Below are 12,776 nucleotides of genomic sequence, written 5' to 3'. Positions count from 1 at the left end.
GCCGTGCAGCGAACATTTTACAGATATATGATTTATGTGCTCCAGCCAGCGTCCATCCCCGTGCTCCTCCTTCGCCTCCTCATTACAGCATCCTTTCGCTTCCCCGACCGTGGACGGAAATACAAAACAATCAAATTTAAATTTACGAGCTCATTTAAGCACGAAAAATCATTAGTTGACCCACAAACAGAAACCAGAAGGATTCAAATGGTCACCTTCACCCTTATGCTGCTGTCGTTGTTCCAATTTTGCTGCAGTTGGTTTTAATAGCTCTAGCTTGGAATGTTTTGCCCATAAAAAATCTCGGCCCGGCAGAAGCACCATCCCCGTGTCCGTGTATGAATGACATGCGCACCTAGCTTTGGCGAAATAGGAGCAACCACTTAAAACGCTTACAAGCGCAAGCGATCGCTGCAATTGCTTGACGGTCGCGTCGCGTTTTGTCCGTACCGGATTTTCGCATTTTATCTTTAATTTTTACTCCCGTGTCTTTTGTTTTTTTAACTGCTGGTGCATTTTTAATCTCCATAAATTATACCTCGCATACGTCATTGCAGTGCAGCCAGGCAGTCGGACGGTTTCGGCTCGCTCATTGCGAAGCTCCTGCTGCTTTTGCCTTTACGGCCGCTCAATGCGCAGCTCCCAATCATAATTCCCTGGGCGCAGGTTTTGGCGAAAGAAACAAAAGGGATAAGGGCACGCAAAACGCGAAAACAAAACACTCGCATCCCGAGCTGGCAGTCACTCCGGTCTGTCTGGGTGGAATGCAGCAAACATGAAACCGTGAATGAAACGACGGGGTGCAATTATGATTTCCGCACAACACTGGCGCGCACACCTGAGCGCAAAACCTTCAGGAGGTCTTGTGCAGTGGATATCCGCCGAAGTTTCTCTCTCCTTTCCGTTTTCCGCTATCCTTCCGCAGCACCCGCGCGATCCCGATCCGGACTCGACACGATCTCGGCACAAGGGCTAACCACCAACCCTGGCGTTGTTCCCGGGCGTAGTGTAAGCTCGGTAGCATGCTACCACTAATATGTTAGTTGAAAATTACACCCTGCCCAGGTGGTTCCAGGTCGGCCCAGGTTAAAGCGAACGTCCGCGTTCGAATTCCGGTGGCCAAGGATTGCCTGGTTTTGCTCGCCAAAGCTCGAGACAGGCGAATTACATACCACGGCACCATACGTACGGCACGTACCAAAACAAATCGGAAGCACCGCAGCACCGCAGCGGGAGAACTACCGCGAGATAAAACAATTTATATCGAGGCCTGGTTTGCAATTTAACGGAAGCACACGGTGGGCAAACGGTTTAAGGATGGACTTTCCACCCTTCCTAATTCGATCGAACGATGATTTGGGGGTCTCGTTAATTGAGCTGTACGATCGATTTACTGATCTCATCAACATTCCAAAAACCCCGTGGAGCATTCGCGCAAGGTACCGGGCGCGTAATTACGATACTCGTGTCGATTGTTGCACTGGAATGAATTAGTCATACTTAAGATGGGCCTTTAAAACGAAGCTGAAGCACAATGGAAAAATGCAAACATCAGTGGAGGATGATGCGCGAAGATTGAAAATTAATCGTGCACACGCGTAATTTCTTTCAATTAAAACTGTCAACGAACCAAACAAACTGTTTTCAAAACTAGCTGGCTTGTTGATGACAAAGAGGTACCAAACAATGTTGAGGTTTGTTTTAGGATCTCGTCCTGTTTTCGTCTCATTTTAGTCTGATTGGCTGCTTTCGATGACGTGTGCTATTTTGCTTAAGATAATCAAGATAACAGTTAAATTTTTCACGGGTCAGGACGAGTGATAAGTCCATTGTGGAAATCTTCCTAAGCTTTCGGTGCATATTAAACAGTAAATCAAATTTAGAAATAAAATGCCAAGGTCTCTGAGATTGTAGTACAACTGAGCAGCGGCAGTACAAGTCCTGAAAATCTACTAAGTCACATCAACAAGAATACTTGCACGCTGGACCCTATACAGTCCATGGCCTGTTAGACGACAAATCAGACGACTGTTCAAGTTAGATAGTGGATAAACTGGCGAAAAGACTGAGGCCCTACTCAAGGCTATAATCTGTGACAGGTATACCCACTTCCTCCAGTGATAATGTTTAGCCCTTTGGACAAACTTATTAGATGCAAATGATCTGATGAGAGTTCTAAAGGCGATGCCTCCAAAACACAACCAACAGTCTCATTACAATCTTGGTTTACCTTGAAAACAGAGCATTCGTCTGCAGGATGTCTAGGCTCTTGTCTAGTCATTCTGCGTTCCACGTGACGCTCACCTCCAGAAGTCAAAGTCCAGACTCCAACGAAGTTTCACAGTTGTTAAGACAGATACCACCAAAGAAAAAAGCAGACTTTGATCACACCACGAGTTGTTGCTGACAAGATCTTCAATTCCCCGGCAACCGGCTGTCCCAATCAAAGACATACTGGCCGATACTGGTCTCGTTAGAGGCATACTGACATGACATGAGACATGTCTCCCATTTCCTTAGTAATTCAAGTACTACATGATAAACCGTCTATTTGTTTTTATGCATGTGGCATTTCGAGTCAGAAGTTGGACATGAGACAGAAGTCCTAGACTTCTATCCTGAAACGGCAATGAGATCTCATCAGCCGATGGATAAGGGAGGGGATAAGGCAGTTCGTTAGGCCTGCTAAACAACTTCACACCACGACATTCACCACCAAGCTTATGAAAGTGCCCTTCCATATGTTGAGTTTTCCTGTAAATGTATGTACCAAGAGTCCTCAAAATCTCAGAATGATATTGTAATTAATCTATGTATAACAGCTTATGGTGCATGGCGAACTTAAGCGATAGTAATTACTCAGTTTTCTGTTATACTCAGCTACTACTCAGCATTCTGTTATACAAACTAGCGATTAATCACCTTTTTCTCCTTTAAAATCTTGGCACATTTATTCGACCGCTAATCATTCTCTCCATGTTAAGCACCCATAGTTGTAAGCTCAGAACTTGTTACATGCTAACTAAGTGTTTTGTTTGTTCTAGGTAAGCCGGCAATGAAAGCATAATTCACGCACCTGACCAATACCTTTCCCCACGGCGTATGTAACTGCATTGAGCCGATGCGTGATTGGAAACTCGTGCCGCGTGTAAAGTGAGATAGAATATAACATATCCCGCCTTGCATGCGTCATCTTAAAGAGCGTACATCGTTTGGGTCCGATTAAAGTAAAACCAAAGTGTCGGTTAAAGGTGCGTGCGCCATCGGAAACGGAGGCGAAACGCGGGCAGAAAAATCGTGCGCCAAAGAGGAAGGATAAGGAACAAATTGAAACGAACCGGGTAAAGCCAAACGTGTGCGAAGACCACTTCGGGTAATCACTGTAATCGACGCGTGGATTAATGTGTCCAAAACACGTGCGTTTGGAAGAATTCCAACATGCACCGGTGTAGTGAGCGAAGAGTTCATTCCACACATACCACCGTCAGTACCTTTAGCGTTTGAAGCACAATTATCGGCTTCCCAACCAAACCACCAACCGACTGCAAAAAAAAAACACAAAAGTAAGCCCAAACCGCGACTTAACTCTCTCGGGCAGCACGTGACAACAGCATAACTGCCGCGCCCAGCATAAACCGTAGCGGCCGTAACAGCCGCCATCGGTTTGGCCGCCCCACAGGAGTATGACATTTCGCTGCGTTCCTCCGTACGACGCTAGCGCACAATGGGTAAGACATTTAGTGTTTGTGTTAATCAATACTGCTTTCGGGATGTATATTACAGAGATGTTTGCAAAAAAGGAATGCATTAAAGTGTTGTTGTCCTTAGACGATAAAGGGTTTCTTGTCATGTTTTACGATCCCTACCCCTTGACCGGAACATGCAGAGACGTCAGATGAGAGACGCCACAGAAAATAGCATTGCCAATCAAAGAGATTAAAAATATGTTGCTCCCATAGAAAACCCTTTAATCCGCTAATTTAATCAACAAATATCAGCCGACGTTGTGCACGGAACTGTGCGGTTTAGGGCGGCCAAAACGTAACAGACCGGATTGGACGAACCGACGTCTGCGACCCTCCCTCTTTGTGGCAGGGTGATAAAATGTTTTCTTCCCGAAACCGCCGTCAAATCTTGGTTTTTTTCTTTTATCCTAGCGCAGTTTTCACGGCGTCATCTAGCGTTTGATAGTCTACCAACCAGTGATGCTAGCGTCATCTGTACACTGCTAGCGGCAATACGCATTGCTCCTATTGTATGCAATTTGCGTGCCACTGTTCCTGGCGCGGTACGCGAATGATTCAATCTGGAATTTATTTTACTTTCTGATGGCTTTTCCCTCAGGTAAACGGGAGGTGACTGCTACTAAGCATCTCCGAGCGTAAATTAATCATCAAATGCATCAAATGGATTTAGTATCCGATACAAAGTTGAAACTCTTTCCTGATTTCGAGTGATCACCAAGCTACTTCGATCAGCACTATTAGAGATCCCATTCGTTAATGTACTTGTGACGTTGGCTACTAGATAAGGATTGGGAATAGAAAACGATCATATCGAAGAACTTCTAACGGAGCACATGCTAGTTACGGATACCAAATAAAAAAAATAAAAAGCTCCTGCGGCAGGAGAAAGAACCAACCCTCAGTCTCCCGAAGATATTCTAAAGGTGGTGAAAGCAAGAGATGTTATTTCCTTATATAATATCAAACATCTGACGAAGTAGTGGTTCTACGAATGATATATGGTTGGAAGTTAAATCCTCTTTCAATGTATGTATAGATACTTCATGAAAAAGTACCTCAACGACCATTGTATAACAACTAGAATACTGAAAACGATGAAATTTCTTTCAAGAAGATTGACAATAATTCTTGTAGAAAAAAGGATTTTTATTTTTTATAAAAATATAACTGTCATGGGAACTGTCAATGTGATTTAACTATAACATTAAATGAGTTTTGAAATCATTATCAGTTTGTATCTACCTTCTGTTTTATTGAGTCTTTAAAGACGCTCCAGTGTATTGCAGAAGATTGCCGACCTTTCAGCTAAAGAAAAAAAAACAAAATGAAGCTATGAGTTTAAATATTCTCTCCAAATTAGTTCCAACATTAAGACATTCACCCTTTGGCTGGAGCACAATAAAAAAAAACACACACATCCATCCATATAAAGCCATTCTGCTCTTTTGTCACCCGCTTACAAAACTGTCACCAGAGCATGTGCCATAAAATCCATTCCGATTGAACCCACCTCCAGTGCTAGAGAATGCGAAAGTAGCAGGAAAGAAATGTTCCCACCGTGACAGAGAATTCTCTTCCGGTCCTGTGTCTTCGCGTTGAGGAACCAATCTCAAACAAGATGCTACCCGTCGATCTCCAGAATTCCCCAAAAGACAAGCGCGTGTGTGTGTGCGTGTTTTTGTGCGATTTCATGTCGTTGCCGATTGTTGGTGAAATTTTTACGAGAATGACCACCTCGTTAAGATGGTGCCCAGACCAGACCCCGAGAATTGAAACGTTCGCCGGAACGCACCAGGGTTCCGGAATGTATCCCGGGTGCGGTTTTGTGTGTCCGGTCCGTTGGCTCTACGCACCGCAGGCAAGGGTTGGAGCGACGGCGAAGAAGAAGAAGCAGGGGAAAAGCAGCTAAAAGATCTTCATCAGAACCACTTGAAAAGAAAGTTCCGGGAGACCCGGGCACCTACACGTTACCGGAGACCTGCTGCTGTTAGCATTACTGCCTGGGTAACATGAATTTTCGCATCACCACCCTTAATTCCACGAGCGAACGGCCCAATAAAAGCTAATTTACTGGCACATTCGAAATTATTTACAGTGCTCCACTGGCAGTGTCGGTGGCAGTTTCTTCCCACACCCTCTGCGGGGCCGTGGTCCCGCACTGCCGAACCACAACCGAGCAGGTTTTTTTTGTTTGTTTGGATGTCGCGCAAAAACTGTCCAAAAATAACGAATCGGACCTGGGGCCTGGTCGCGGTGTGGATTGTTTTGACATTTCTGATTGTTTCGATCGCTCGTTTGGAAGGAAATAAAGTGAGATAAATGGTCGAGAGTGACTTCTTCCTCACCGTGGTACAATCTGGTCAATTATCATCTCCATTCACCGGGGAAGAAATTCCCTTTTTTGAGAAAACGAACAGGGCAGCTAACTGTTGTTAGCAATAATAGGTACAAACACACACACACACAGCGACACACGTGCGTATATTGCAAATCGCGACCATGCCCAACCATACCGTCGGAAGGAACACACCAAAGATTATATCGCGCACACTTGATCTCGGGGCAATCAAAAGTCCGCCCCGAATGCTCGAAAAGCGAACAAACGAAAAAAAAAACTCACCCAAATCAAACTCCCATCGCGCCCCGGTGTTGGCATCCCTGCTGGGTTTGATGGACCGCCGGTTTCTGGTTTAAGTGTCGTTGTTTTCTGTTGCAGATTGATTGCCAGTCCGCCGGCCGGGTACGGGTTGGATATTGTAGGTTCCAATTTTTTTGGCAGTCAATAAATCACGCATCGATCCGGCCATTCCCTGCCCCATGCGGAAGTAGGGTGGAGGGCGGTTTTATTTGACAGCGACGGAAACATGGCCTGCGAAAAAAACATTCTCATGTCGCGCGACGCTTGTAATTACCTACGTGTTTACTATTTTTCTTTGGGCCCTGCTCGTTCGTCTAAAAATCCTGGCTTGACATTTTGGCGAGCGTGAAGTGGTTACCGGGTCGGGTACTGTTTTGCAGCACGTTTGTACATTGTTGCGCCTAGTGGCACGGTTTCAGGGGGGCAGTTCCTTCTGGGGTTTGGGTGTGTGAGAAGGCTTGAAACCCAGGCATGTCTTGTTAGAGTGAGCCCGAGCAGGAAAAGGTTAGGTGTGCTGGAATAACGCGCGTTCACGACACTAAAAACGCTCATTGTATGAAGAATATGACATAAACAGGTATCGCCGCATCTAGGTTGGATCTGCAAATGGGAAGGTGTGAAGATATTGTACACATAAAACACTTCCAGCGTACTCTTTTCTGAGCTACTTACACATTAAAACGCTACTTACACAACACCTTACAGCTTTGTTTCAACTGAACAAATCCTGAAATACAGGAAAAGGTTGTGGAATTGAAGCTGGTAAAGTGAGCTATTCTAGTGCTTGTTGCTTTTTTATTTTCTGAAGTGTTTAGACATTAATTTTTATAATTTAAATACTAATTTAATGATTACTTACTGAATATATTTTCAATTCATTTTTATCTACTGCAGAACGCCAACAGGGCCACATATTTTAATCTTTCTATTTAATTCGTTATTGAATTTGTTTTGCAAAGTTAAAAAATAATCCAAATGCAACTTCAACTCCTATTATTCGAACTCCAGTTATCCACAAATTAATACTAAATCACATCGTTCCAAAATCGATAGAGTCTGATGATGAAGTACGTGCCTGGAAATTGGTCGCAACGTACGCTCAAGGTATAAAAAATGAATGAACACAAAATAAACGGTATGTACACGGTCGTGCGAATCGCCAAGGTAGCAATGATTCAGGAGTGCTCCAGCAAAACCCTCCAATTGATTGTGGTCACCGTTTCACACCTTCCCAGTTGGTGCCGCCCGAAACGAAATAATAATTTAACATGACTTGTTTTTAAGAGTTCGACCATTGCACCATTAGAGAAAACTGATTTTCCGACCGAGTTAAGCATTGATGAGGGCGAGTCGGTTTGCTGGTTAAACCCCATTCGATGAAGTTACAAAACCATACCGTAACGACAAATTCTTCCACACCATGGGGCAACAACGGAGGTCGGTAAATGGTCATCTAGATAGCAGAAATTAAACAGCCATCCTAATGAATTACGAAGTTTGTCAAACAATCAGCACCTAGAGGTCCGTGAAAGCGTGACACACACGCGCGTGGGTATGGTACCTGCGGTATCTATCACTGGCCAGATGTAATGGGCTTTTAATTCGAGTGTTGACTCCTTTTAAGGGCTCATAAATTATTGCTAGCAAGGCGAGGTTGGGGACAAGAGAGCGAGAAAAAAAATGCTCATCCAAGTATCCAAAGATAGAGTTCGCCGTCTAACCGAAAGGAACTCGCTATGGTATCGATGGTAGAGTGTGTTGCTTTTTCGCACACCTCCACCGTACGTCATCGGGCATGTTTTTATATCGCTCCGCAGCAACAACGTCAAAGATCCAGTTTTAATGTAATTTAGCACCGTTTTTTTTTTCTTAGCCATTCCGCCGGTCGAAGGCATTGGAAGGCTGGGGACACTTTTCATAGCGTGGTGGAAATGGAACCGGGAGCGTTGAGCTGCTCGCTAGTTCATTAAGCATAAAAGCAAATCTTGGCAGATGGCACCATAACGCAGCATGGTAAAACGCTTGCCAGCAGCACAACGTGAGGATGTGTCCACTTCTAATACGCTTCAAAAGCAACCTAACGAACGGTTGGTGGGAATTGGTAAGCTTTCGATCTAGAAGCAATCATGCAGGAGGGCAAGATAGTAGTGAGGATGGTCCCTACCGTTGCCGCAATTACACACGTTTTCACAAATTAAGTTCATCCCCGGTGTACGGTGCTTGGGCGGATGGTGTCGATGGTGTTTGCCACGCATTGCGAGGACAGCGTAGCAAGATGTGGAGTACATAAAAGGAGGTCCTGCTGTTGATTGAAAACAAAATAGGCGACGGAACAGCGCCCATTTCAATTTCCTTGGGACCGTTTTCAACCTCAGAGACCTGTGCAGAGCTTGCTGAAGATTTTTATTAACCTCAACGAAGGTGCTACGAGCAAGTACATAAAATATCTAACCAATAAAGTGTTGTTACTTGCCCGGGTTATGACATCTTCTTCCAGCTCCAGTGTGCCATTTGGAAGTAATCATTTCATCCTACAAGAATGCTTACATCGCTTGGCCAGTAATGATCGCAGCAACCCGCGAGCTCTTCTGTAACACCCTTAAATCATGCACGATCGTTTCCCGTTCTGACGGTACAACCACCAATATAAACACTGTAAACAGCTACTTAAATGAAAGAACAAAACAAAAAACATTACGGTGAAATTTTCGCCACTTACCAAGTGCAAACACCAAACCATTGGAGGTGAGGAACATAAAACAGGAATGCGATTAAAGAAAAGACCTTTGCCACTCTGCACTACAAACGGAGAAGAGCGATCGGAATGAATAGGAAACAAAGGCTAAAAACAACAACCAAAAAAAAACACACGAATCGAATCTTTCACAGGAAACTCTCAAATCTCTTCTTTGCCGCGAGTAATTCTACCACACCTTACCCCGCCACGGCTGCAGTGCCTTTCTTTTTCCGGTGTGTTCACGCGCCCCAAACACACACACACCGCCAATGACCATATTTCGTTGTGTCATATTTATGTTTCATCGAGGTGCGTTTATTTTTCATGTATTTTTCTTTTGATTGGCTTGGGTTTTTTTTTGTTCATTCCTTTCCGTTTTTTTTTTTTTCGTTTAACGCAGGTTCTTTTACCTTAGTTTTGCCTTTAAGATCGCAGGGCGATTGGAAGGAGGGTGCCATTTACCTGTTGTTATTAATTTGAATGTTCGAGCCCGGGACGCGATCTGCGCGAAATAAAAACCGAGCGGAAAGACCACCGAGTGCTGTGTGCGGTTGATGATTACAAAATGAATTTTCAGCAGCATCAAAACGGCGCTGGGAGATAAAAACGCACACACGGGAACGGAAGAAACTGGGGCAGCGGTGGTACCATTCGTTTCGATCCCGACCCGTTCGATGAATGAAACCGGGTGGATAACAATAATTGGCACCAGCGGACGGTGCTTGGCGCACGGTTTAGGGGGAGGGTGAAGTTATGCCGATTCCTGAAAACCGACATTATCCTCACCTTTAAGGCTAAATATGCAACACACACACACACACACACACACACACACACACACACACGAGGCACAGACCCGATCACGGTCGGTCCCACATATCGTGAGCGAATTTATGAATGAAAACCCCGCGCTGGTGCGACTTTGTAGAGATGACATCGCTTCGGGTCACAAACGCGGGTTCATCGCCTGTGCATTTAAGTCTTTTGTTAGAACGCTTTCCGGACACGGTTGAGCTAGTTTCGCGCGGATGCGTTTGCTGGTCGTGTTGCTTAGAGCAAAATCTGCAACCGCGTGCCTTCGCCCGGTGCGACCCTGCGTGATCCCGAGTGAAAACCCCCGTTTTGGTCCCGGTCCACCTTAAATGGGTCTTCCGCCAGCACGAAATCCACGGGTGTTGAACGGGGTTTCTAGTTACGCGGTGACCCATTCCGTTCAGTGTGTTAAGGTTCTGCGGTGTTTTTGTTACCATTGCCGCTGGCATTACGCTTCGCGCTACGATCCGTGTGCAGTGGACGGTTTTTGTGGCGTCCTGTGCATACACACACACACACAATAAACCGGATCGACTAAAATGACCAACCAACTCGCGTGTGCGCGTGCTCGTGCGCTTTAGATAGTTGCCGTTTTTTCTGTTTTTTTTTTGTTTTGTTTTTGGCGTGTGCTTACGGTTGCTTTCCGCACATTCAAGGCATTCTTTTGTTGCACATCTTGAGACCTCGATCGATCGATTTGGTGCTGGGTGGTACCGGCCATATAGGCGAGCTTTTATTTATTTTACCGATTTTTTCCACCTTTCGCCGTGTCGCGCTGTGGTCGTGGTAGCATTTTATGGGTAGAATGCATGCGACAATAAAACCGCAGCCCTTTAGCTTACTATCCTATCGGAGAAACCGTAAAATAGTGTCACGAGCTTTGTGCTCAAGCGATGGAGGTTAAAACGAACCGTAACCATAACGTTCCGTTGCCGTACCCAAAATGGGCTCTAATCTAATCCAGTTCAACTGCCGCACTATCAAGCGTTAATTAAATTGAAATGTCATCCTCATCGCAAAGCGCGCCCGCCTGTATGCCGATGCGAATCCGGCAAACATCAGCCAAAGTGTTGAAACGATATTTCACTTCACCGGGATTATCTTTTTCTCCGGCTTTATGAGCTGCTTTCAATCCACCAAACACGCGGTAAAAAATCCACCCCAAGCTGAGTTTTTTTTTGTCTGTGCGCAAAGCATATAAAAAACGCATCATATTCTACAGCACCACGTTCACGTAATAAGACCGATCCTCGGTCACACCGCCTGGCCGAAGCGAAACGATCCCGCGCCTTATCGTGGCAGCGATTTCGCACGACGTTAAACCCACTTTTAAGCGTCCCGCAAGGCGACCGGAGGCCTACCGTCTTTTGGGCACTTAAATTTGACACTTTCCTCGACCGCGGGCGCGTTTTAGGATGCGCGTGCCGTCCGCAACCGGGACGGGGACTGCGCCCGAGCGTCGAACTTCAATCGCACGTTCAAAGCGATACGATTGTACCGAGCAAACGCAACGGTACGATAATTAAGTTAAAGGAACCACACCAGGCATCGTGAAGCGGTACAGGTAAACTGGCTTATCGCTTTCGCTCTCCTTCCCTCCCCTGGGTTCGGTACGGAATCGCTCCGAAAAACGTAAACTCCTTCAGGTCCAAATATTCTTTTAATTGCGACCCAGTATCAACACGTCCACTGTTTGCAAGAACTCTTAATTAATATAATTTTATTTCGCCACCGTGTTTGCAACCGAGTGAACTGTGTTGAATTTGCGTACCGAGCATCCGCTGCTCGGTGCATTCAGCCGCACACTCACTCCATGAAAATCGCGATCGTTTGTGTGCGTATTTTTAGCAGGCAGAATGTAAAAGGGAAACAGTACCGCCGACACCATATGTAGCTGCATACATTAGCATTAATCGTTTCGCGACTAAAACATTGCGCTTCCTCGCTTAATTTGGGCAGGTTCGACGGTTGACCCACAGGGAGCATAATCTGGAGTAAGTAGCACTTGCATGTACTGCTTGACACTTTATTTGGGTTGGGGATGTCAAGTGCAAGTGCTGTTGTAGGGCATTTATATCAAAGCTCATTCGCTTGTGTTTTATTCTAGCGAAAGGTATGTTTACAAGTCGTTTTTAAATGCAAACAAAAATATGTGTAAAGAAAAATAAGGTGTTTTTTATATGAATTTAACAGATTTCGATCTTATAATAAAAAGTTATATGTGCAACTTTAAAATATTCAAACACCAGCACATGGTAATCCTAATCGGTTCCATTTTTGTATGTGTGTGTATGTGGGGGGGAACCAAAGGTTTCCAAATCGGATACTCTAACGTATCAAAACGCCACACTAATCCCCGTGAAACTCCACTTCAAACGCTTTGAAGCAGTGCCAACACCATCTCAAACCCCATCCAACTCGCTGTTATTTTAACACACATTTTTCTGTCACCTAGACCACCGCCGGCCCCGGATCGGGATCGTACCAGTAACAGCAAAGCAAACGTACTCGGCCCACGGGCCAGACCCGCAGAAGAGTGGTACAGAAATCCACCTCGAGTGCGCTCGTACCACTCGAAAGCATCACTCGAGCCCGACAAATTTCTTCGCGCGCAACAAGTCGCTTTAGCAATTGTATCGCTTTGTACGCCCCACGCGCTATCAAACTGTTTTTGGGGAGTTTGTCTTCCGCTCAGCCACCAAAACCCAGCGCACGGTGCTTCGCTTCACCTTGACCGACCCGTACCAGCTCGCGTACATACCTGCGCAGTGCAAAGCCGGCCAAGAAATTACACCAACAAAGCCGAATCTCTCTACCAGCTCCACAATCGCACACCGCGGAC

At 45.4% G+C, this 12,776-nt stretch overlaps 1 protein-coding gene across 1 annotated transcript in view; it reads left to right on the top strand.

Annotated features, from left to right (window-relative positions):
- Positions 1-3,683: 3,683 nt before the first annotated feature.
- The window catches only part of LOC128710303 (transcription factor AP-2-epsilon), a 43,572-nt gene continuing 34,479 nt past the window's right edge, over positions 3,684-12,776 (top strand). The window contains exon 1 of the mRNA XM_053805354.1: positions 3,684-3,728. Coding sequence (XP_053661329.1) covers positions 3,684-3,728 — 45 coding nt within the window. The remainder of the gene's footprint in view (positions 3,729-12,776) is intronic.

Source organism: Anopheles marshallii, chromosome 2, assembly GCF_943734725.1.
Source record: "Anopheles marshallii chromosome 2, idAnoMarsDA_429_01, whole genome shotgun sequence".
NCBI lineage: Eukaryota > Metazoa > Arthropoda > Insecta > Diptera > Culicidae > Anopheles > Anopheles marshallii.
Note: the sequence above shows the minus strand (reverse complement) of the source record. Positions and strands in the feature narration are given on the sequence as shown.